Here is a 24,463-nt window from a genome sequence, read left to right on the forward strand (position 1 = left end):
CTGAAAACAGTTATTTCTACCTCCTCCCCAGAATATCCTCCACTCACTGAAAACAGAGTTATTTCTACCTCCTCCCCAGAATATCCTCCACTCACTGAAAACAGAGTTATTTCTACCTCCTCCCCAGAATATCTCTACTCATTGAAAACAGAGTTATTTCTACCTCCTCCCCAGAATATCCTCCACTCACTGAAAACAGAGTTATTTCTACCTCCTCCCCAGAATATCTCTACTCATTGAAAACAGAGTTATTTCAACCTCCTCCCCAGAATATCCTCCACTCACTGAAAACAGAGTTATTTCTACCTCCTCACCAGAATATCCTCCACTCACTGAAAACAGAGTTATTTCTCCCTCCTCCCCAGAATATCCTCCACTCACTGAAAACAGAGTTATTTCTACCTCCTCCCCAGAATATCTCTACTCACTGAAAACAGAGTTATTTCTACCTCCTCCCCAGAATATCCTCCACTCACTGAATACAGAGTTATTTCTACCTCCTCCCCAGAATATCTCTACTCACTGAAAACAGAGTTATTTCTACCTCCTCCCCAGAATATCCTCCACTCACTGAAAACAGAGTTATTTCTACCTCCTCCCCAGAATATCCTCCACTCACTGAAAACAGAGTTATTTCTACCTCCTCCCCAGAATATCCTCCACTCACTGAAAACAGAGTTATTTCTACCTCCTCACCAGAATATTCATTTGAGTACGACTTTTTCACAAGGTAGGGAAAGTTTATAAGATACACAGAAATGTATTGCAAAGTAAAGCAAATGAGATAGGTAGCTATGAAGTGGACATATTTTTTTCAGCATACCCTATAATTAATTCTTGACAATTTTCAAACAAAGTTAGAGTCAAGTTCCTTCCCTATATATCGTATGTAAAACTGGTTTAAAAATTCAAAGATCTTCTACTAGACCTACCCTGTACCCAAGTTCTTTGCTGGCATGCTAGTGGAAACATGTAGTGTTTTTAGGCCTATAATTAGTGTATCTGAAATCAAATGTCTGTTCTTTCTTCCAAGCCAGATAGATGTAAACTGTCAAAATTTGAAGCTAAAAAATCAATTTGCTATTAAAATGAGTTCTAGTTACAGTTTTGAAAATACAGAAATGACATTTTGCAAAAAATATATACAGATCTTATTTGATAGGAATTATTAATGTACCATAAAATTCTGGCTGTCAGAGTGTGGAAATAACTGAAGTAATAACCTTATTTGGTATTTAATTTTCAGTAAACGATGCAGGCACCATGTACAAACTCCGAAGCAGTGAAGCGATGCATGACTTTTCCAAACAAACCACTGTCCAGTCAGATGCGCTATGTTGAACCACGACCACCTTATGCTGCTGGAAATAATGTGGTCAAGCGTGACAGACCCTACTCAGGTTTGTATCCAGATTGTTAGGTACATTTCATCATTCTTGGTATTGTGGGTATTTTGTTGAATAAATAGTTAAAGGTAGACATTATGTGGTTTGTTTACATAGTCTATTTTGCTATAGTTAAACCTGTCTGTAAAGTCTAATCAAGGGAGCAGAGAAAAGTGGCCTTTATACACAGGTGGTCTGTATAGACAAGTAGTCATTATATTGAAGTCCAAATATTGTGATTTATGTGACTTTGGGCCTGAAATCAGTGGCCTTTATAGACAGGTGACCATTATACAGAAGTTCAATGATTATAGTTTAAATGGCATTTGGGCCTGAAACCAGTGGCCTTTATAGACAGGTGACCATTATACAGAAGTTCAATTGTTATGACTTACCTGTATGTGACATTTGGGCCTGAAACCAGTGGCCTGAATAGACATGTGTTTGTTTTATGCAGGTAACTTTTAAGGCAAACCAAAAACTGTTGTCGCTAATTTATGTAAGTGATATCACAGTTTTGGAAATTGATTTTTTGATATCACAATATATTCCATACAGGACATCAATCACTCTGATAGCTGTTTTTTTTCCTTGCTTCATCTTCAGTGCAAAGGGAAGATGCTGTAATTTGAAAAATTTTAATTTGTCATATCACTTTGTTGGGTGTGTGATATCATTGATAATCATATGTAGAGTTAATAAAAAAAAAATACAAGCCATCCCATAATGCTTTGGATTTAATTATCTAACCAGATTTTGTTGTTATAAGTTTATGTACAATATCATTACATTTTGTGTGATAAATATGTCAAACTTCATCATGTAATAATAAAGCTTCTCCCCTATATAGCCACAGTATTGCTAGGACTCATACAAACGTGATACTCGGACTGTAAAATCTAATCAACCGTAACGCATACGAGATTCAGAAAACTTTTACTACATTTTTAAATCTTTGGAAAATCATCGCCATTTATGGTAAGGTGTAAAGTAATAAAGTGGGACTTTAATCCACACACGCACTGAGTGTTGATGTGTGTTAAGAATGCCTTGCACCTTTTCAGAATCACAACAAAGATGCTACATAAACTGTCAGCGGGCACAGCTTAACAATACCTGCTGTATATATACATAATAACATTAAAAGGATGAATTTGATATATAAGTAAGTTCAGTAGGCAGGTGCGATAAGATAGGTAGGTGTTCATAGTAACAACACATGTGAGATATGTTTGACAGGAGGGTATTTTTAATATGACAGGTGAGACGTTGGACAGGTAGGGTTTTGTGAAAAGACAGGTGTATCATATTTGACAAGGGAAGGTTTGTGATTAGACAGATAAGATATATTGAACAGGTAGATTTTTGTAATAAGACAGGTAAGATATATTGAACAGGTAGGGTTTTGTGATAAGACAGGTGAGATATATTGAACAGGTAGAGTTTTGGGATAAGACAGGTGATATATATTGAGCAGGTAGATTTTTGTAATAAGACAGGTGAGATATATTGAACAGGTAGGGTTTTGGGATAAGACAGGTGATATATATTGAACAGGTAGATTTTTGTAATAAGACAGGTGATATATATTGAACAGGTAGTTTTTTGTGATAAGACAGGTGAGATATATTGAACAGGTAGGGGTTTGTAATAAGACAGGTGAGATATATTGAACAGGTAGAGTTTTGTGATAAGACAGGTGAGATATATTGAACAGGTTGAGTTTTGGGATAAGACAGGTGATATATATTGAACAGGTAGATTTTTGTAATAAGACAGGTGATATATATTGAACAGGTAGGGTTTTGTGATAAGACAGGTGAGATATATTGAACAGGTAGGGGTTTGTAATAAGACAGGTGAGATATATTGAACAGGTAGAGTTTTGTGATAAGACAGGTGAGATATATTGAACAGGTTGAGTTTTGGGATAAGACAGGTGATATATATTGAGCAGGTAGATTTTTGTAATAAGACAGGTGAGATATATTGAACAGGTAGGGTTTTGGGATAAGACAGGTGATATATATTGAACAGGTAGATTTTTGTAATAAGACAGGTGATATATATTGAACAGGTAGGGTTTTGTGATAAGACAGGTGAGATATATTGAACAGGTAGAGTTTTGTGATAAGACAGGTGATATATATTGAACAGGTAGAGTTTTGGGATAAGACAGGTGATATGTGTTTGAGCAGGTAGGGATTTGTAATAAGACAGGTGAAACATACCATTTTGGGAGATGGGGCTTTGTAATACATGTAAAACCTATATCACCATTTTTCCGTTGAAGCCTCTGTATAGAATCCAGCCAGCGGTATGTATATGTCTCCATGGCGACATACTGCTACAACAAAGGGTAATATTCACGATGTTCAGCAATTTTTATAACTGATGACTGAAATGAATTTACCTCATTGATATTGTTACAGATCAATAGAGTTTTGTATGCTACCTCGGTCCACAATATTATACTGGCAATACCAGGTCTCTCGTTTGTAACGCAACACTCCATATTTATACAGACCTAACCATCCATAAGTATTTTGGCCTTTTTTAAGCATCTGCATTAAAAATAACTTGGAACATTTGTTTTACATATTGTAACTCTTTTCAGTCTGTAATTAAAAAAATAACGACAGATATACAGGTATCTTGATGTCTTTATCTGTCTTCTACAGTACAACGTTGCGCTCTTAGTGAAGAATATTACATGTCAGCACAAAGTCTCATTAAGTATTAATGATAGTGAGTGTAAGCAGACATCACCGGGGGAAAAACAGGTAGATCAACAGCGATACTGACATCTTCAGCCTCGCTAGGAACATATTGAATATTGAATGCTGCAAAACATTCTGATACAATCTGATAATTGTATTGAATTTATAAAACAGCATGGATTTTTTTTAGAAGCTTGTGTTGGAACGTCAGCAAATGTTCCAGTAGTACAAAGAGAATATGAAAAGACTACATTTTTTTTTCATGCATTTGAATTTTCATTACTAAATCATTTTTTTGTATTTTTCGGCCTGTAGTTTTCTGTTAAAGGAAAATCATTCATTTGCCTTTTGAATGAGTGTTATTTTTCAGGGAATGCTTATTGAAATATTTCTTGGTGTTAGCACTTATGATAGATAGATGACATTGGTTTTCAGCAAAACATCACCATATTGTGTTAATATCACCATATTATGTTAATACATCACCATATTGTGTTAATACATCACCGTATTGTGTTAATACATCACCTTGTTGTTTTAATACATCACCATATCATGTTAATACATCACCATATTGTGTTAATACATCACCGTATTGTGTTAATACATCACCATGTTGTTTTAATACATCACCATATTGTGTTAATACATAACAATATCGTGTTAATATATCACCGTACTGTGTAAATACATCACCATATCATGTTAATACATCACCATATCATGTTAATACATCACCATATCATGTTAATACATCACCATATTGTGTAAATACATCACCATATTGTGTAAATACATCACCATATTGTGTAAATACATCACCATATTGTTTTAATACATCACCATATTGTGTTAATACATCACCATATTGTGTTAATACATCACCATATTGTGTTAATACATCACCATATCATGTTAATACATCACTGTATTGTGTAAATACATCACCATATTGTGTAAATACATCACCATATCATGTTATTACATCACCATATCATGTTAATACATCACCATATTGTGTAAATACATCACCATATTGTGTAAATACATCACCATATCATGTTAATACATCACCATATCATGTTAATACATCACCATATTGTGTTAATACATCACCATATCATGTTAATACATCACCATATTGTGTAAATACATCACCATATCGTGTTAATACATCACCATATCATGTTAATACAATAGTCTTTGAAATATGCACAATTTTTATTCAGCATTGAATTGCTATCAGGTGGCATTCATGGGCAATATGAATCCCAATTGGATACAGGCCAATTTTTTGAAATGGGATAGTACTTCTTTTTGTTTTTATTTTAGTTAGAGGTATAAGAACCTATATCTATATTCATTTAACACATAATGGCAAGGTAACAGATGAAACCCTTGAATTTGAAACTAGAATGCCAGGTGTCACACTCGTAAATTGTGTTTATAAAGACAAGGTAAAACATTACAACCATTGAATTATGAAGTAGACCTGTTCTGTGCCACTGTATAACTTTAAAACCTATAAATAAATCACATATTTGTAATGTTTTATCCTTCTGTACATATTTTCTGTGTAACGAAGTTGAAACACACTACTACAAGAAACTTATCAGAAATACCTGAAAGTGGCCTGAGCTAGTCAGATCCCGTGTGTAAAACTTACCACAGAAACAGAACATCATGTTTAGTCATAAAGCATCAAGGATTGGTTAATTATCTTATGTAACAGTACTGGTGCATTGTGATAATGGCAGGTACAAAGATCACAGGTAGATACGTAGGTGCTCGTTAGCACTGACCTATAAATTATAAATGATTATTATCACAGGATGTATGTATTTTTGTGTTGAGTGTAAATTATTGATTGAAGGGCAGCCCACTTGAGACTTCAATGTGTAAAGTATCAAGAAAACATACTAGTGGTCTACAACCATATCCAAGGTGTGAAGCTGAGGACTAAGAAAACCTCAATATCAGTTAAAAAAAAAACCAGGAGTGTGATTCGATCCCTTCCTAGGTCAGTTTGTCTTTCTGAGGTGAAGATCCAAAGTTTTGTGGTTCAATCCCTTCCTGTATCAGTTTGTGTTTCTCAGGTGAAGATCTGAGTTGTGTGATACGATCCCTACCTGGGCCAGTTTGTCTTTCTCATGAAGCCAACATCTCAGACAGTCCTGTGCTGTCCATGGGCAAAACACTACCTTAACTTTTCAGAATTGTATATGGCAGAACTTTTGCATGATGTTCATTGAGGTAGCAACCAGCTGTTATAAGCATATCGTTTTTGGGGGACTCACTTGTGATTGTACTGTTAGGTTACTACATAAGAACTAATGATTTCACAAAAATGAAGAAGATTTTTTTTTGTTTTTTTTGTGGATAAATAGCTGTAAGGATTAAAAAAATGTATTTTTCCCACATTCAAGACAAAAGAATCAGATATATTCAGGTATTCAACTAACTTTGTTATAGAATCACAATTCTAGGAATCAGTGTTTTTTTTCTGTCCTGTTGAAGATAATTAAAAACAAAAGCATAAAGACGCTCATGTTGTTCTCTGTCTTTCAGCTCCAATGCGACGCATCACAAATACCAACAGTCACGCAGACCCATGGCGTGGTCCAAAATACGAGCGAGCGCCATCCCGACCAAGTTACAGTGTCAAACTTCATCATCATACATGGGATACGGAGTTCAGTTCGCGGGCTCCATACGCACGTATGTAGTACTCACACTGACAATAAACATATGCTCATTGGTTATCTCCCTTTATTAACAGTTGCGATATCGTTTTTTCTGTCCTTGTAATGTTGATCCCATAAACTCACTTTTTCTATTTGATCCAATAAATTTTACTCAGGAAAGGTTCTGTTGTTTTTCTAATGTTGAGGCAATAGGTACGAAGTAAATGTGCATTATTGCTCATTAAAGTATACCCTGACTGTTTTGCTATATTTAACGATTAAATATTTCATATTTCAAAAAAAAACCCCAAGAAATTGTGATTTTTGTGATTCGTTTCATTTCTGAGATATTGTGATTTATCAGAAATGCACTCCATTGACTCGGCAATTATCACCTCGATGTGGGTAGTCCACAAGTTCAATGCTGTCAAAACAGCTCTGTAGAAATATACCAGAAAGTTGCATTGCGTGCTTGATATGTGAGGTTTTTAGCTACTTAAATGATATACTCTACAGACATTTAAATATGTAGGTTATATCTAAAGTACCACATACATAAAGAAGCTATGAAATGATTTCTTTTAAGGTAGATGTAATATATGTGAGTGTATTAACACATATGGATGCTGTTTTATTAAATTGGTGTTTTCATAATTCCTGAATTCTACAGAGTCATCTTTATACCAATTAAAGTAAAATTTTATAAAAAATTTCACGACTTTGAATGTTGCATTCGATATAGATACAATTTTGTTTAAAATCTTCATCTTAACACAGATCTGTAAATTCAAGTATCTTAAGACATGTACAGTCCTTCATTAAGTTTTGTGACATATTTTTATTTAAAAAGTAACGATTCTTGTTGATACACATCATATGTCCATGATAATTGTTTCTCATATGTAAATGTATTCTTGGAGGAGTTGTTGTAAATTCTGCATCATCCTTTGTTCTAAGATTGACAATAAATATGCTGAAATTGATCATCGTCTGAAAATTCTGGCAAATTTCAAGGGTCGGTTTACAGTCTACATAATGTTACCATCAGAAGTATCTATTGGCGATCTGACGTTACATATTATATCTGTTCTCAACCTCACATATTTCCTTCATGGCGACTGTGACCAGCTATTGAACTTGTGACATTACAGCTGATAGGGTCCCATTCATTGTGTGTTACAAATATGCTGCGATTAGCAGTAGAAGGACAGGTGAAAATCGTAAATTTTACCTGTCAATATCTCAGTATTGGGCACGACAATTTTTGATGCGGTTCTCCACTTTCTTGATTTTGGATCATAACAAATGTCCGGTATATTTATTTCTGTTTTCACTTGAGGTACACTTTTAGTAAATTACTGTTACATGAAACATGGAAGAAATCATTTCTTGAACGAAAAATGTTCTTTTCAATTCCCTTGAGTGAAAATTGAAAAAATAAGCCAAACTTATCAAATTCTACTGTGTAATATTGCATACATTTCTTGTGTTTACAGCTCGGAGAAAAGATGTGTACAGCAACTCAATGTATGACCCTGTAGACAGAGGGGGTAAGACACCCCCCTTCCCGCCATATGACCCCCTTAATGACCCCCACCTTACAGAATACTTCGATAGACGCTTTGGTCTCATACAGGCAGCTTCAGCAGTGGTAAGTGTCAGGATGACCAGTATTAAAGGCCCATGTAAGGGGATAGCTTGTGAGTACAACTATAAGTATGATGTACATGAAGAATAGTTTGATCTGATCTTAGGAGCGAAAAAAAAAAAAATTGGAAAAAAGTTTGCTCAATATTGCGGTAAATTATCTCCCCCTTATTTGAAATCACCAATCAGAAATATCTTAGGATTCAAAATGGTTATTCCATAGAACATGCAGGGTCAGTTTAGTGTGATAAGTGGGTGCAAGAAGAAATATATATATTTCATGATGAACTTTATATTCCCACCAATTTTTGATACTGGGATGGGGGAGGGAGGGCATACTGTGTTACTCCTGTATCTCCTGTTGTGCTTGTCATATTCCGAATCAGTTGTATTATGTTGGGAATCTCTCTTCAGATTTGGTTCATATCTACCATCACTGTATCGTGACATCAAATTCTACAACTTTTCACGTTCTGTGGTGTAAAGCAGCATTGACATTCCTGTCTTGTCGACATTTTCTCTTTGTATTGCATGTCATCCCAATTATTGCACAAGCTAAGTGTAGTGTGTTATGATCATTTCAAAGAATAAAGTTTGGTGTCTTAAATTTGTCATAAACTGTCTTCATTACACATCAATGTATCTTTTTCATTTCTTACATCGTATTTGATGTTTTTGATTCAAATGTTCTGTTGTGATTTCTCGTACAGAAACGAGGCTGGGGGTCACGACCTTCCAGTGCCAGTAGTTCCATGTATGGAGGTGCTAAAAGATTCAAGAAATCAAGTGTTATTGGAAGTTCGTCTGGAGAAAAATCAGCACTGTACAAGGTGGCTGTTGTCACAGGGGACCTAAAGAATGCAAGCACAGATGCCAAAGTAAGACTCTACCCTTCTTTAGTTTGAATTTTAATTTTAGTAGAGTGATTTTAAAAGGGTATATCACTATATTTATCAATTCTAATTAAATAAGCTAATCCATGTTTTTATATTTACCAGGTTTTCATCACTCTAAAAGGTCTGAAAGGCAAAATAGCAAAAACAAGACTTACCAAGAAAGCTGGCTCCGTCAAATCCAACAAAGACGTTGCCTTCCGATTCTCCCGGGACAGTACTCACATATTCAAAATCCGAGGACCAAATATAGGCAACCTGAAATCCGTGGTTATTGAGGTGAGCATGCTTTCCTTATGATGTAGAAAGCGTATTTCTAACAACAATTTTGTACTTTTTATTTTATTGTAATTTTGATAGAATTTTGTTTGACAGTGAAATTTGTTCCCCATTAAATTTGTTCTGGGATAAAATCTCTGATCAAGAAATATTTTATCAGTGTAAATCTTTGGCGATACTCCATTCATGCTCCCTTCAATTTCATCGGGATGGGACATGTAATGTTACCAATATCCATCTTTCCCACGCTGTCTCATGTCTACTCAAATGTGTAAAGACATCAGGTTTTATGCTGTATCATATCCAGACATTCAAAACATTATGTTAGTAGTAAGCTTAACGTTTTACATTCCAAATAATTTATATATTTATAATTTTGTTAAATTATGGAATGAAATATTTTTTAAACTAAGGTGGTCTTTGGTCAAGGTCAAAGGTCACATTCAACAACTTCTGCCAATTTATCAAAATGATATGCCTGGGAGTGTTGGCATTCAATCAAATGTCTTACAGAAATTTTCTAGTTTGAAAAAGTATGTCCAATAGTGTCGTGTTTTTGATGTCATAAAAAGAAAGAGGCATGCGATTGTACAAGCACTGTGCACTCTCCATCACACCTACAAAGTCATGAAGGAATAAAAATGAGATATGAATCTTCAGAAAGATTATCTTTTAGTATATCAGAAATCACATTTCAATGCATCTCTGTTTTCACTTCAAAGAATGTGTCCATTTGTCTCATAAATAGCACAATGGTACAAAAAAGGAGGATGCCTGGTTCCTTCGGGAAATCGAAGTTGTCCACGTAAAGACGAAGAAAAGTTGGGTGTTTGTGTGTAACCAGTGGTTGTCTCTTGTTCATGGTGATCAACAGACGCAGCGTGAGCTGTTCCCTCGCATGTCACCGAAAACCAGTAAGTTTTTCACGGGAAACAAACATTGTAGAGATTACAGCTGTACATACAATGGAACCTCATTATCTCAAACTCTTTTAACTCAAAGACCCCCTTTGATTCAAAGACTTCAATATGTCGCGGCCAAACATTTTCACTAAACATTCAATCTCACTAGTTTTTCCAACCATCCCACTGACTGCGAAATAACGAAATTTGACTGAAGGTTATCATGATACAACTTAATACTATATTTATGCTACATTTAGACCATGACTGCTAATAAGCCCACTCATGTCTGTTGCTGTTTAGTAGAATTAAATATCATATTTTTTGTTATCCCCTTGCCTCCCCCTTGATCTGAAGTCAGAATTTGTCACTTGGGCCTGTGGACTTCTTGCAGTGTAAATACCCAGTACAACATTTTCTTTGTCTCTATTGTCTTTTGTTACTGTTTAGGAGAGATGACAAATGAAATATTAATTTTCTTGTTTTTATGTTTATGTTTATGTTTTTATGTTTAAGTAGCTACCTGATCGCGGATCTGACCAGGGACATATATTTTCATACCTTTCTCACATTTCAGCTTATGAGATCGTGGCTGTGACGGGGGACAAACTGAATGGCGGTACCAACGCCAATGTGTATCTGACAATTTACGGTAGAACTGGTGCTACGGAGAAAATCCCACTCAAAAACAATACAGGCAAAATGTTTGAACGAGGAAGTAGTGACATTTTTAAAGTGAACACAAAATGTGTTGGACCCATGCGTAAGGTGCGAATTGAGCATGATAACACTGGAATGGGCGCAGGCTGGTACCTAGAGAGGGTAAGCTTTGTGTCTTAGTCTACGCCGTTTATATCTCAATACACGCTATGTGAAAATAAATCAACTCACAGTTTTTTTTGCGGCTCAAATTTTATGGTTTTATGAAAATATGCATTTGTGTTGGCACTTGTACTAGTACTAAAATCCTTAACAACCGTGATCTGTTTATCATTATATGTCAATTTGTAGATTGGGAGTAACAACAAATTTAAGAAAAATAAAACAACCACAAAAATGTATGATTTTACAGTAACTATGATTGTCTAATTCTTCCCTTGAAATTCAATAATATATATATATTAATTGATAAGTAATGACAGCTGACTGAGATGAAACTGCCGACTCATATATCAGATTCCTTTCCTTTTGCCAAATTTTCAAATTCAAAACAAAAGAAAAGTTCCCAGTATTTATCATAAACTGAAAGCAAAGCTGGGTGTACCTTAGCACAATTCCGTTTGTCTGTTCAGGGACTTTAAGTGCAAATAAAGTCACTTTACTTTTTATTCACGCTGTACATTTCTGCGTGGATATGAAGCATGCTTCAGTTGATCTCTTCATTACAAACTGTTACAGTTCTCTCTTTACTTGTTTTTTTTGTGGTTACCATAGTAAATAAGAAAATTTCTGTTCATGTTTTTAATTTTTGGTAGATCGTGGTGTCAGACATGAAACATCAACAATGGAAGTATTTTTTCCCATGCGGACAATGGCTGGCACGGGACGAGGGAGATGGTGCCATCTGTCGTGACCTCATTGGTAGCAAAGACCCATTTGGTATCAGAAAAGGTGGGCATCAATTTCATTTTGAAAAATTTAACTTAGAATCAAACCAGATCTTTAAGCATCTTAATTAAACTTTTGTATCTTTTCATGAATATTTGTTTGTTGAAACCATAAAGGTGTTCAGACTTTAAAGATATACATAAACAAATAGAAAAAAATAGCTGCAAATGAATTGGTATGAAAAAATGACAAAAACACTAAGACTGTTCACAAGGCCTTTTTGCCTTCTTTGGCTTCTTCAGGCAGAATATTGATTTAGAGACAAATAATTTTTATGCCTGAAGGAGGCAGTAAGGCCTTGTGAAGAGTCATTTGTCATAATTTCGTATTAACAAATTTATTTTTGTATATTTTGTGTAAAGTATTTGTTCAAGATATGTTTTTTCTTCAAAATATAAATATTTTTCCATTAATATATATACTTTTTCATTTCTTAAGAGAGTAAATACAAAGTCACAGTCTACACCGGAGATACACGTGGAGCTGGGACAGACGCAAACGTTTACATAACACTGTTTGGGGAAATTGGTGATTCAGGAGAGAAGAGACTTGACTCGACTTCAAACAACTTCAGACGGGGAAAGTAAGTACATTTGTATCTTAGAAGTATGTTGTACAGATAACTGTGTTATCTCACAGAATAATGGTCTCCAAACAAAAAGATATATAGACGTATTGGGGTATTTTGGCTATAACTGGAACCCTTACATATCAATATATTGATTCCATGCATATATAAAGCATTAAATAAATTTAAGTGATTTGTAGAATATATGTTGAGCATAAAAGATAGAATGCATTTCAGAACATCTGAATTTTAATATTGTGTCAAGTTGGTTTATTATGCCCGATTTGATTATCATTATTGAAGATCTGTGGACTTACCTCCCCTTACATGTCTGCTGAACTGCGTGATCTGTAGTTTTCTCACTAGTGGAGACACTGTTCTCCGTCATTTATGCCATCATATTAACAACAGCGTCCCTTTGCCAGATCAGACGAGTTTATGCTGAAGGCGCCCTGCCTTGGGAGGTTAGAACGTGTCCGGATCGGACATGACAACACTGGATTTGGTCCTGGCTGGTTCTTGGACAAGGTAGGTCATGTTTCCTATAATATTCTCAGGAACTGGGAAATATGACTTAAACTTGTATCTAGTATTTCATATGGTGATTAATTGGATTTTGAAAAACAAAATAATTTTGAGAAAGTTTAACAACATTTTCTCTCCTTGGTAGTATTTATTTATCAGAATCCTTAATCCTTATGGACTATGCAGACAGATATCTTAACCGTAGGATAAGATTTTTCATGTTTTAAAATGAGGCTTTGCTAAGAGTTGAACTTAAAAAGTTTTATCTCAAGGCCTGAGGTGAGACTTGTCTATGTATATCACATGGAAAGGATTCATCTTACCAACTAATACTGGTGAACCAAACATATTTCATCTTTATCAATAGTAGTTGAAATAATTGTAAAATCCTGTTTGCATCATCGGAGTGAAACAGTGACTGCTACATATTCCTGTTAATGTAGATGGTATTTTCAATTAAATCACACCATGTTATTTCTGAGGTATAACCTCAAAAGGAAGGAGGGGGGAGTTTTGGTAACGAAATTAGTTAAAAAGTTTAAGATAATTTTGACAAAATCATATTTGAGAAATAGAATCATATACCTGGTATGTTTGAGATGGCTGTATCTCAACCTCAGGCTGATATTCTACAATATATTGCCTCAAAGGAAATCTTGTTATAGAATGTAGGCTCGCAACAAAGTTGATCTTAACAATACATTAAAATGCTATTAGTGACAAGGAAAAATGTGCCATTGTTTTGAAAATGTCCTCCCTTAAAAAAAATGGTCACACCCTCAATTTATATTGCATTACTAAGTCACAGACAAAAAACGTCAATTCGATCTCAGATTTATGTTAACATGTTTTATGTTATTAACAAATTGAAGTAAGTTCACCATTGCAACGGACTTGTGGGGCAAACTTAACCAATCACCCCTGAGTTACATAGACAGAGAAATGTCAAACCTGGGAATGAAATTTTCAAAGTTAAGTACAGTAAAATGCCCATGGATTTTTTGAGAAACATTAGTATATAACAGTTTTGAAGAAACTTTACATTTTGGATGTTTTTATAGACTCGGAGGGTAGAGTTTCAGCTACAATAAGCTATGTGACACTGATACTATAGAAACCTAGTGCCATTTTGACAGCCATTTCTTGTGGTGAAGGTTGTGTAGGTAATTCATTGAAAGACAATGAGCTGTTACCAATAACAGGTCTCTGATTGGTCGGAAATATTGCCAGAATGTGATACTAAAAATATGATATTGCTACATATAATTGATAAGGCCTCATATAGCTAGTTAACACACACCAAACAGGTAAAACAAAATTGGTTAAAAAATCAGCTGGATAAAAACATAAGGGCTGTAAATAGGAGATAAGACTATCTCCTGCAGGACATTCGCTTTTATGTCAAGATCTGGTGCTGAATCTGACAAGTGTCAAGTGACACAGGGGTCAGGTTAGACAGCATGTTTTCTGTAAATGATATTATCCAGTGAAAGTCAGGTTGGGGTGAATGTTGTAACAATTTGGAGTAAAGCCAACATGAAGCAAAAGATACACTTTCCTGCAATCAATCAGATCTGTTTTTCAACTTTAATGTGTTTTGGAAAACATGGAGTATCTATCTCAAAATTATCTTGTTATCAGTCATGTAACACCAAGTACATCATTCGTGTTACAAACACATGTTTGAACTTATACCCACTGTGATTGGCTGTATTCTAGGTGACTGCTGTGTTTATTGTGATGTTCCAACTTCAAGGATACACAAGTCTCTCATGATTTTATTGTGAAGTTCTGAAAGAAATGACCTTGACCCATTTTCAAGTTCATAGGGGGTCAAATTTGTTAAAACTGTCAATCTACTTGTGATTAACCAAATGGCATGGATTTATGATATTTACCTAATAGTTTCATGGGATAAAAAATAATGTGCTGAAAGAAATTACCTTGACCTGTGTTCAAAGTCACAGGCGTCATATTATAGCACTTTGTGATGGCATATGAATACAAGTCCTCACTTCTACCTACCAGTAGGCGTATATTACAGATCTTTAAGTCTTTTCTCTTACATGATTTGAATCTAAGACATCAACACAAGGATACAATCTGTTGTAGAGACTCCCCGAGAAAACACGTGGATCTTTCGTCTAAAGTCTTATTTGTATATTCTTTTATTTTCCTGGTTTCTTTACATAGAACATTTCATGCTATAAAAATTTAGCTAAAGTGATCTTACAAATTTCATGAAATATTTTGAGCAGGAAAACAAATTTACCCATTATTTAGCTCTAAACAGCCTTCCATCAGTATCTACAAGTGTTCATTACTGACAGTTGGGTCATATTGGTAAGGGAGACAGTTGTAAGTGAATACAAAAAGTCTGGCAGAGTATTAAAAGAAAAGAGAAGAAAGTTATTATTGTTACTGGTTCTCACTGAGTGAGGAAACATTTATACTCTATTCTCTGTTAAAAGGATTTATATTGGTAGCAAGTTCCAACACAGTGATATAATGATTTCTTGTAGTGTAAATTATCTTTCTCTCTCATCCCTGTAGACTAAGCAGTACTTTGGGATGTTTATCTTAGCGCCATCTGGTGGTGAACAAACAGTCACCAGGTGGAGCCTGTGTTTTTACGTGTTAATTAACAAGAACTGAACAGTTTTATCTGGTTCATTGTGACCTTTATTATGTAACCAAGGTCATATAAATTAGGTGAAGGTCATGCTAAATTATTGTCATTATTAATTTGAGTTAAACAACGCATGTACAAAAAGTTACTTTCTTATTTAAAGATATTCCAGTTTTTGATATCTTTAAATTAACGATCATACAATATTCATTTTATCACCATCGTGTAGCCTTCCAAATTTAAATTTCCAGAACATTCATTAATTATACAAACACCTTTCATCAGCGCCATTACATACCAACTGAAATACATACAAATCATGTCCAATTTCACTCAAATGTATCCCTACAAAATCTGTTATCATCTGTAAATTCTGCATACCACATGATAATGCATCACTTTCCTCTCCTATGCATACATTATAGTATTTTCAAAACATGAAAATATTCTTCTATCATTATTATTATCGTTGACATAAATCCTCAGTGTTCATTTTCCTGGTTATAAGTCTCAAAATTCATTCAGGTTTCAAAACCTGTCCTTTCCCTGAAATTCCTCATCAACACAGCACATTTGGAGTTATCTCCCCATAGTTAATATAAGTGGCATATAAGATAATGTTGTTTATAACATAATTGTCACTCTAATAACCATAAAAAACATTTTTCTGCTTCAGAATTCTCTCCCCTGAAGTAGTTCTACTGATATTTACAATATTATCTTCTCTGATTTCTTCTCTTTTTTAGAGTTATCTCTCCCTGAATTGTCCTTTTGATAATCAGAGTGTTATCTTCTGTTCTTAAGAGTTCTCTCTTCTTACATAATATCACTGATTATCACCAGAGTTATCTTCTCTTCAGAAGAGTTGTCTCCCTTTGAATAGTTTCAATGATTACTGATAATCACAGAGACTGTTGTTCTTTAGAATTATATCTCCCTTGAATAGTCTCTCCGATAATGACAACCTTTTCCTTTTAGTGTTTTCTCACCTGGTTTTGTTTCACTGATTGTCAGTTTTGTTTTCCGGATTTATCTCCCCTGGTATTGTCATTATAATAATTTGTATTGCAAAATGAATTATCTCGCCTTACTTTGCGAGACAGATATATCTTCCTGAATGATTTACAACAATCTTCACATTGTTTCTACCCTTATATCGGAAGACATATTTTCAGTGCACTTTCCTATTTGATGGTATAATAATATCCTATGTGCGTCCTTTAGTTACACAGTGTATAAGATCCATTGTTACACTCAGCTCAACATGATGACTGGTAATTCTTAACAAAGACTTATTTTCACATTGTTGTTAGTTTGTATTGAGGGTCAGATAAACTCTTCAGGGTATTTTCACACCACACTCATACCAGCTTGCAACTGGAGTCAAGATGGAAGACAGCTTGGCAAGGCGGGGCTCCTGACCCCAATTTTCTCGCATGTATGCTGTGGAAAGAAAAGAAATAATGTAATTGACATAATAATCCTTGTGTTCAGTCTGCATTCTAACCAACCCCTGGCCCCTCTACATTCCCACCAACCTAAGGTCCCTCTACATACTTACCAACCCCTTCCTTGGCCCATGTTGAAGGTCAGTGGGATCAACTTTGTTAAAGCCTTGGAATAACTTTACCTGACCAACAAAAAGGCCCAGACAAGCTGACAAAGTTAGCTAAAAGAGATAAACTGATTCTAAGTGATTGTGGTAAAATTTGTTTAAATCTTAAAATGTCTTCTTTTGATTAACCAGATGTTGCAGAAGCATGATATTTCGCTTAAAGGTTCCTGGTATGAAGTATAATAAAGTTTGTGAAAAAAAGTGACCTTCACCTATATTCAAAGTCACAGGGGTCAAAGTTGTTAAAATCTTAAAACGACTTATTCTGATGAACCAAAAGGCCTAAAAGCATATTTTGGCTATTAAACCTCTCACATGAAGACTGACAATGTTAACGAAAATAAATGACCTTGACCCATATTCAGTGTCACAGGAGTTTGATTTTGTAAACTTTAAACAATTTTTTCAGATTAACCAAAAGATTTAGAAGCCTGATATTTGGAAGTTAGGTCTCTGGAATGAAGCCTGAAAAATTTTGCAAAAGGACTTATTCAAGGTCACAGGGGTCAAAGACTTCTTCTTGTAAACCAAAAGTCTGAGAAACAGGATATCTGTTGGAAAGGTGTTAAGAAGTTAATGTTCGTTCTGGACATAGGTTAAATTGATTGGATGTGCGCACTTTGAATGCCAATGGTGCACATTTGAATGTATTTATGATGCACGTTGATAATATTTTTGATGAACATTGTATACCAGGTGACAATGCAGGGCCACTAAAGACCAGCCTTTCTACATTCTGAATTAACCCTGTTCCTCTACATTTTCACAAACTCTAGACCCTTCTCCCTTTTCACTAACCAATGACCCCCTCTACATTCCCACTAACCCTTTTCCCTGTCTCTATTCTCACTTATGATCCTATTTCCATTTGATATTTTGTAAAACAATGAATAAGTAATTGTAGATTAAAATATATGAGTAATCTAGTCGATGAAAGTCGGTAAAACAAAAACAATCATCCATAAATATCTAAGTCATCGGGTTCATTTTTCTGTCTTCTTGCCAACATATAGCCTTTAAGATTTTTATCATATGAAATTTGTTGCAATTACACAAGCATAGTTGGTCAAGCTTAGAGAAACCGGTTGGTAGGTCATTGACCTTACAGACACCTGTTGGTTGCTAGCTGACCTTACAGACACCTGTTGGTAGCTAGCTGACCTTACAGACACCTGTTGGTAGCTAGCTGACCTTACAGACACCTGTTGGTAACTAGCTGACCTTACAGACACCTGTTTGTAGCTAGCTGACCTTACAGACACCTGTTGCTAGCAAGCTGACCTTAAAGACACCTGTTGGTAGCTAGCTGACCTTATAGACACCTGTTGGTAGCTAGCTGACCTTACAGACACCAGTTGGTAGCAAGCTGACCTTACAGACACCTGTTGGTAGCTAGCTGACCTTACAGACACCTGTTGGTAGCTAGCTGACCTTACAGACACCAGTTGGTAGCAAGCTGACCTTACAGACACCTGTTGGTAGCTAGCTGACCTTACAGACACCTGTTGGTAGCTAGCTGACCTTACAGACACCTGTTGGTAGCTAGCTGACCTTACAGACACCTGTTGGTAACTAGCTGACCTTACAGACACCTGTTTGTAGCTAGCTGACCTTACAGACACCTGTTGGTAGCTAGCTGACCTCAGACACCTGTTGGTAGCTAGCTGACCTTACAGACACCTGTTGGTAGCTAGCTGACCTTACAGACACCTGTTGGTTGGTTGTTGAGCTTACAGACACCTGTTCGGAGCTTATACTTTTTACTAACAATATATAAAGATACTAGTTTAAAATTACATGTACCATCTGTCTTAAACTAAACAATACCAGATTCTACAATGCTATCCTGTTTTAACTCTCTGCTCATGATTTTTAAGTGTTTTTTTTTCTTTATAGTGAAGAAACTTTATGGCATGCGAGGAAAATAGGTTAATTTTTTTTCTCCCAAGAATGGCAATCAAATCTCATATACGTTTATCTGTAATGTATATGTTTCTGGTTTGTTTTTTATTAGTGATTGTGTTTATGATTCAGAAGTTAGAAGTGCTGAGTAATGTGTTTGTTGTTTTCAAAAGACATGATAGGTGTCAGAAAGGGAATCCAATTTGTTTTCTGTTGGTGTCCTGTATCTGGGATCTGATTTTTGGAACAGATATATAAAAGTAACACACCCTCATCAGCACTTGTACAGTCACGCCAATTTACAAGACAAGTGTGAACTCTGAGTAAGGGGCTGATAAGTGTGAGTTCTGTATAGTGTTAAAGTGTTGGGGAGACACAGAATGAATGGAAATAGACTTACATGAAATCTAAGATATACATTATGGAGTGGGGTGGGGGAGAATCTTTGTCTTTTTCTGTAGCATTATTTCACAGAATTCCTAACAACAATAAAAACCATTGTGTTAAAATTTTCTGGGTTACCTGGAAGGTGAATTGTGTTAAAAAGAACATTTTCATGGTAACATGGGAGGTGAATTGTGTTCAAAAGAACATTTTCTGGGTAACATGGAAGGTGATTTTTTTTAAAAGGAACACTTTCTAGGTTACATTTTTTCGATTTTATTTCCTTAAAGTAAACACTTGTACAGGTGTTAGGGTGAATCATAGTAAGACAATCGTACTTTATCGGCTCTTTAAATTACAACCCAATGTAATGGTATCATTTTCAGAACTTTCTATTACATAAACATGTATTTGTAGAACTTACCTTCTGATGAAGGAAAGAAAGTAAATCCTTTTTCCACCTGGGCGATTGTATCTCTTGTCCCACCGACAAATTCACAATGATCTTCACCATGGCCATGCTCATCAGCAATGTCTAAGAACTCATCATCTAAAGAGTTTCCAAGTAAAATTTTGTATCGATCTTCAGAGCACAAAATCACGCCAACAAATCTAGCAGTTGTTCCGCTACAGACACTATTCTGACGAACATATTGGAGTTTATTACAGCTGTTTTTAACACTGTAATAACTGAAATTGTACGCCATCCATTCTCCTGTTTCTAGTCGTTGTTGGATATATAAATATTTTATCGTCATTTCATTTTTCGAGACTTTTTGCTCCATGGTTGTTTGTTTCACAGTCATAATTTGAATGCTGCGACTCAGGTTTGTGAGCACTGAAAATCTAGACTGGTCACGAAGGAGACTTTGCTGTAGAGAGCGGAATTTAGTTCCAATTTCCCGATCATTTTGTGCCATGCTATCTTTGATACGGTCTAGCTTTACATCGAAAGCATTTTGCTTAAAGTCAAAGTCACCAAAATCAGCCTCAAGGTCATTCACTCGCATTTCAATGTCGGAGTTTTGGTTGCGTGACTTATTAATATGTTTTATTTGCGACTGGATTGTGTTAATATTCTGTTGGAGATTACCCAGCATTTGCTGACTTTCGTTACGATAACTTTGTAGTGTCTGTTTAAATATATTCAGATAACTACTTGATTTATTGTTATTTCTCTCCTGAATTGTCACTCTTTGCTCGAGAGCTGTTATGGACGAATCCAGTCGCTCCTTAAGATTTTTTTGAATATGTGTTTTTAAAACATCAAGTTCATTCTGTAAATGTGATGCTCGTTGAAGGGTATTTTGAGGTCCATCCACTCGTCTGTTTAGAGATTCCAGTCCAGCTTTCAAATCAGCAACCTGTTGTGTTATTAACAGTCCTGCAGATAAAGCTGATGTTCTCTCAGTTCTATAAAATTCGGTCTGATTTCTTTTCAGTTCTGTAAACTTGATTTCAAGCTCTGACATTTTTTCAGTGAAGTTGCATTGAGAACAATTTGGTTGTGTGTCTTGGTTCAGAGTTGCCATAGCAACTTCATCCTGATGTTGTCTGATCGCTTTGTTAACAATACGTTGTATCATGAACTTCAGTTGTTGCGATATGTCATTTGTTATCTGATTTGTTTCTTTTGGTGTCAAACTCGACTGTGACGTATCTTGAGTTACTGATGAGGAGTTTGCTGACAACAAATCACTTGAAAATTCATCGTCTGTTGTCATATTTTCTTCTGATATGTTGTGTTGTAATATATTTTCCGACTGATTGGTGCCATAAGACATCTTTCTTCGCTGTTCTTCATCTGACATTGTGGTTGAACTGGGTTCAACGGTAAGATTAGAAGATTTATTAAATGTTATTTTCAATTTATCCGATTCTTTCTCCGATACTGTTTCACGTTTTTTAAATTCTTCTATCTCCTTCATTTTTCTGCCTGTTAATTTTTTTAGTGATCGAGCAAGCTGGTTAATATTTAAAGAATCGACTTCCAACAGTTCATCATTCTCTTGTTCTTCAGACCTAAATAAAGAGTCATCTCCCTTTAAAAGTAATTTCTGCAATGACGAATTTTCTGGGTTCCCAGTTAACCCCTCCATGTCTGTGGCGGATCCTATGTCCTCAAAGTTTCGAGAATACATATGGAATAGTTCCTGTTCCAAACTCTCCATTAAGTTCGCTTTTAGAATTTGAAACTCTGCCATAAGTAATGGTTTAATGGGGTCCAGTAGTCTATCTGAATCTTCTGTTGACCTTGAATTTGACCTACTTAAAGTGTCAATTTTTGACTCAAATTCATGATATTTTGATTCAAGGTAACGATTTTTTAACGTCATTGCACTCATTTGATTTTCCATGCTTTTGACTTTGTTTGCAAGATCGGCATATTGTGCCATCGCTGGCTGAATGCGCTGCGTGTCGATAACGCGAACATGATGCGTCATTTGTCGTAGCTGGGCCTCCAGTGCCTGTATTTTGGCAATTAGTGCTTCATGGTTGTTACAGTTGTTTTTGATACTGTCCTTGGGAATAACCAAACTCAGAACGCAAGTATCTTGTGCGGCATTATAGTACTGAGGAATGGCAGAGACACGGACAACTTGAGACCAATAAAGTAGAAAATAAGTCACGACAGTGGTGCAAAAGTATTCCATGGTGATGTCCTGGAATTACACAGTGGTATGATTTAATTCCTCTCACTGAAAACTTCCGTGGAAATACTCCAAGACAACATTTAAAGAATTGTAACCCTCTCCTTTGTTATTCATGTATCAGAACAATTTATCCTCCTTTGTTAAAGACACCACAGAACACATTGATGCACGTTAAAATGTCTAGAAAAGTGACAAATTTGCCACTTATATGAAATCCTACTGATACTGGTTATCGGTGTTGAGAAAATACTAAGTATGCTCTCCGCTGTAATCCATATCATTCACACTGTAACACCACATGCTGGGTCCAGATTCATATCATTTTTACGCGGAAACCCATACTTCCTCAAGTTTTGTCCTGTTGGGCAATCCCTCCCAACAAGCTAGTGATAAATTACAACTGTTAAATGTTAGTTTTTTTTTCTTCCTATGCAAGTTTCAACCAGATGTATGAAGAGTTTGTAAATACATAGATATTTTTAGTGTATCTTGTAAACATGGCTCCGCAGTCACTTTCCTTGTATAATTGTGGTAGGAAGTTTGCTATATCATAAGACACATATCCATGCTGTTTGAAGTGGGTGCTGTCTGTGGTTCCTTGGAAGTGAGATCAACTCTGCACCCTCTCTGCCAGCACTGATTGGTCTGGCAGCCAACCACATACAATTCATTCACTCTCTGTTTACAAATGTATATAATGGTCTCCAGCTTCAGAAACATGCCCTCTCGTTTGTAATGTGATGGGTCATTAGTTCTGGCACAGTGATTTGGACCCTGGTCAAAACAATTTCTACAGCCTGAAAGAATTTCAGAGTTGTTTGTAAATAAATTATCGTTTTAACTGCAAGTCAGACGCTTAAAATTGAACAAACAAATAGCCACTTTGTTAGTAGCTATGACTCACACAAAGTCACTCATCGATACTTAACATTCTGATTCATCACTGTTAAGGGTTTGGTAGATATAATCTTTTCCAAAAAAAAAATATATATTTCATCATTGCTTTTCTTTCCAGTTTAATAGAGTAGGGAATATAATGATTCTATGAAACAAAAACAAAACAAATTAGTTAATTTCTTTTGATAAGGAGGATAAAAAAAATCTTTTAAAAATGAACTACAAGAGCGGTTCATTTCATATTCCTCCAAAGAATTGATGTAAAGATTTAAATATTTCATATGAAATCACAACATCATGTAAATAGAATGTTATGTTAATTGGAAAAGGATGTTGATGTTCCACACAATTTTTATAATCATGTATCTCAACGGAAAATTGAATTATTTTCACATTATGAGTTAATCAGAGGAATAACTCTTTAATGTAGTCTGATTATTTCCATCCCTTATAAATGATTAGATTAGAATAAAGCGTTGGAATTCCTAACATCTTTAATTTGATATAAATATGAATCAAATATAAATGGACAGACATTTTGTTTCGATATTCTGAACCATTAAACAGCCTCATTAGTGCGAAACATGTAAGTTACTGCAACATGTGTTTAGTTATGGAGGTAGGCCTTAAAGTGCTATCATACCGTATTTGCTAAAATTCACTCCCCAGATTTTTTATTTTTAATGAACAACAGACTTTTTTTGGATAATTTTTTTCGTGTATATTGGAAACTAAGTTTGCAAAAATGCAGAAGGTAGGAAAGATTTGAGCTATGTTGTTTTAGCACCAAACTGATGACTGATAGAGAATTGTGTGGTTTCAACACCATGTGAGTTTGGGGAGGAGAAAATTGGAAAAATGTGGTTTCTGTACCAGTAGGATTTATGGGGAATTTTAAGGAGGATGAGGGTGGATCATAGAGCATGTCATTGTTAATATCAACATAGAGATCAAGGATGTTTGGTTTAGGCTGAAATGATTGTTGTGTCAGCAAATACAACAGGATATCCTTTTTTATAATGTCAAAAAAAAGACTAAAGTAAAATTATAAGAAATTGGGTGTACTTATTTCCTTTGGGAAAGAACTTCCTGAATTAAATACTGTGACCTTATTGTTAAACTTACAACACTTCAGAATATAGATTTTTACTTATCTCGGTAAAGTCTCCAA

General features: G+C 35.2%; 2 protein-coding genes across 2 annotated transcripts in view; one reads left to right on the forward strand and one right to left on the reverse strand.

The window, feature by feature from the left end:
- Nucleotides 1–1,252: 1,252 nt before the first annotated feature.
- Nucleotides 1,253–24,463, forward strand: part of LOC132544864 (lipoxygenase homology domain-containing protein 1-like) — a 54,861-nt gene continuing 31,650 nt past the window's right edge. Inside the window, exons 1-10 of the mRNA XM_060208516.1 lie at nucleotides 1,253–1,400; nucleotides 6,674–6,823; nucleotides 8,286–8,440; nucleotides 9,147–9,314; nucleotides 9,435–9,608; nucleotides 10,357–10,522; nucleotides 11,088–11,332; nucleotides 11,986–12,121; nucleotides 12,557–12,701; nucleotides 13,112–13,214. Coding sequence (XP_060064499.1) covers nucleotides 1,253–1,400; nucleotides 6,674–6,823; nucleotides 8,286–8,440; nucleotides 9,147–9,314; nucleotides 9,435–9,608; nucleotides 10,357–10,522; nucleotides 11,088–11,332; nucleotides 11,986–12,121; nucleotides 12,557–12,701; nucleotides 13,112–13,214 — 1,590 coding nt within the window. The remainder of the gene's footprint in view (nucleotides 1,401–6,673; nucleotides 6,824–8,285; nucleotides 8,441–9,146; nucleotides 9,315–9,434; nucleotides 9,609–10,356; nucleotides 10,523–11,087; nucleotides 11,333–11,985; nucleotides 12,122–12,556; nucleotides 12,702–13,111; nucleotides 13,215–24,463) is intronic.
- Nucleotides 15,883–22,728, reverse strand: LOC132544865 (CAP-Gly domain-containing linker protein 1-like). Its single transcript, XM_060208517.1, has 2 exons — nucleotides 20,166–22,728; nucleotides 15,883–17,283 (listed from the first exon to the last, which is right to left on the reverse strand). Exons 1-2 carry the CDS (start codon nucleotides 22,393–22,395, stop codon nucleotides 17,180–17,182), a joined length of 2,334 nt encoding a protein of 777 aa, XP_060064500.1. The 5' UTR covers nucleotides 22,396–22,728; the 3' UTR covers nucleotides 15,883–17,179.

Source organism: Ylistrum balloti, unplaced genomic scaffold, assembly GCF_031769215.1.
Source record: "Ylistrum balloti isolate Yb309-2 unplaced genomic scaffold, AGI_CSIRO_Ybal_v1 Utg369812, whole genome shotgun sequence".
Classification (NCBI taxonomy): domain Eukaryota; kingdom Metazoa; phylum Mollusca; class Bivalvia; order Pectinida; family Pectinidae; genus Ylistrum; species Ylistrum balloti.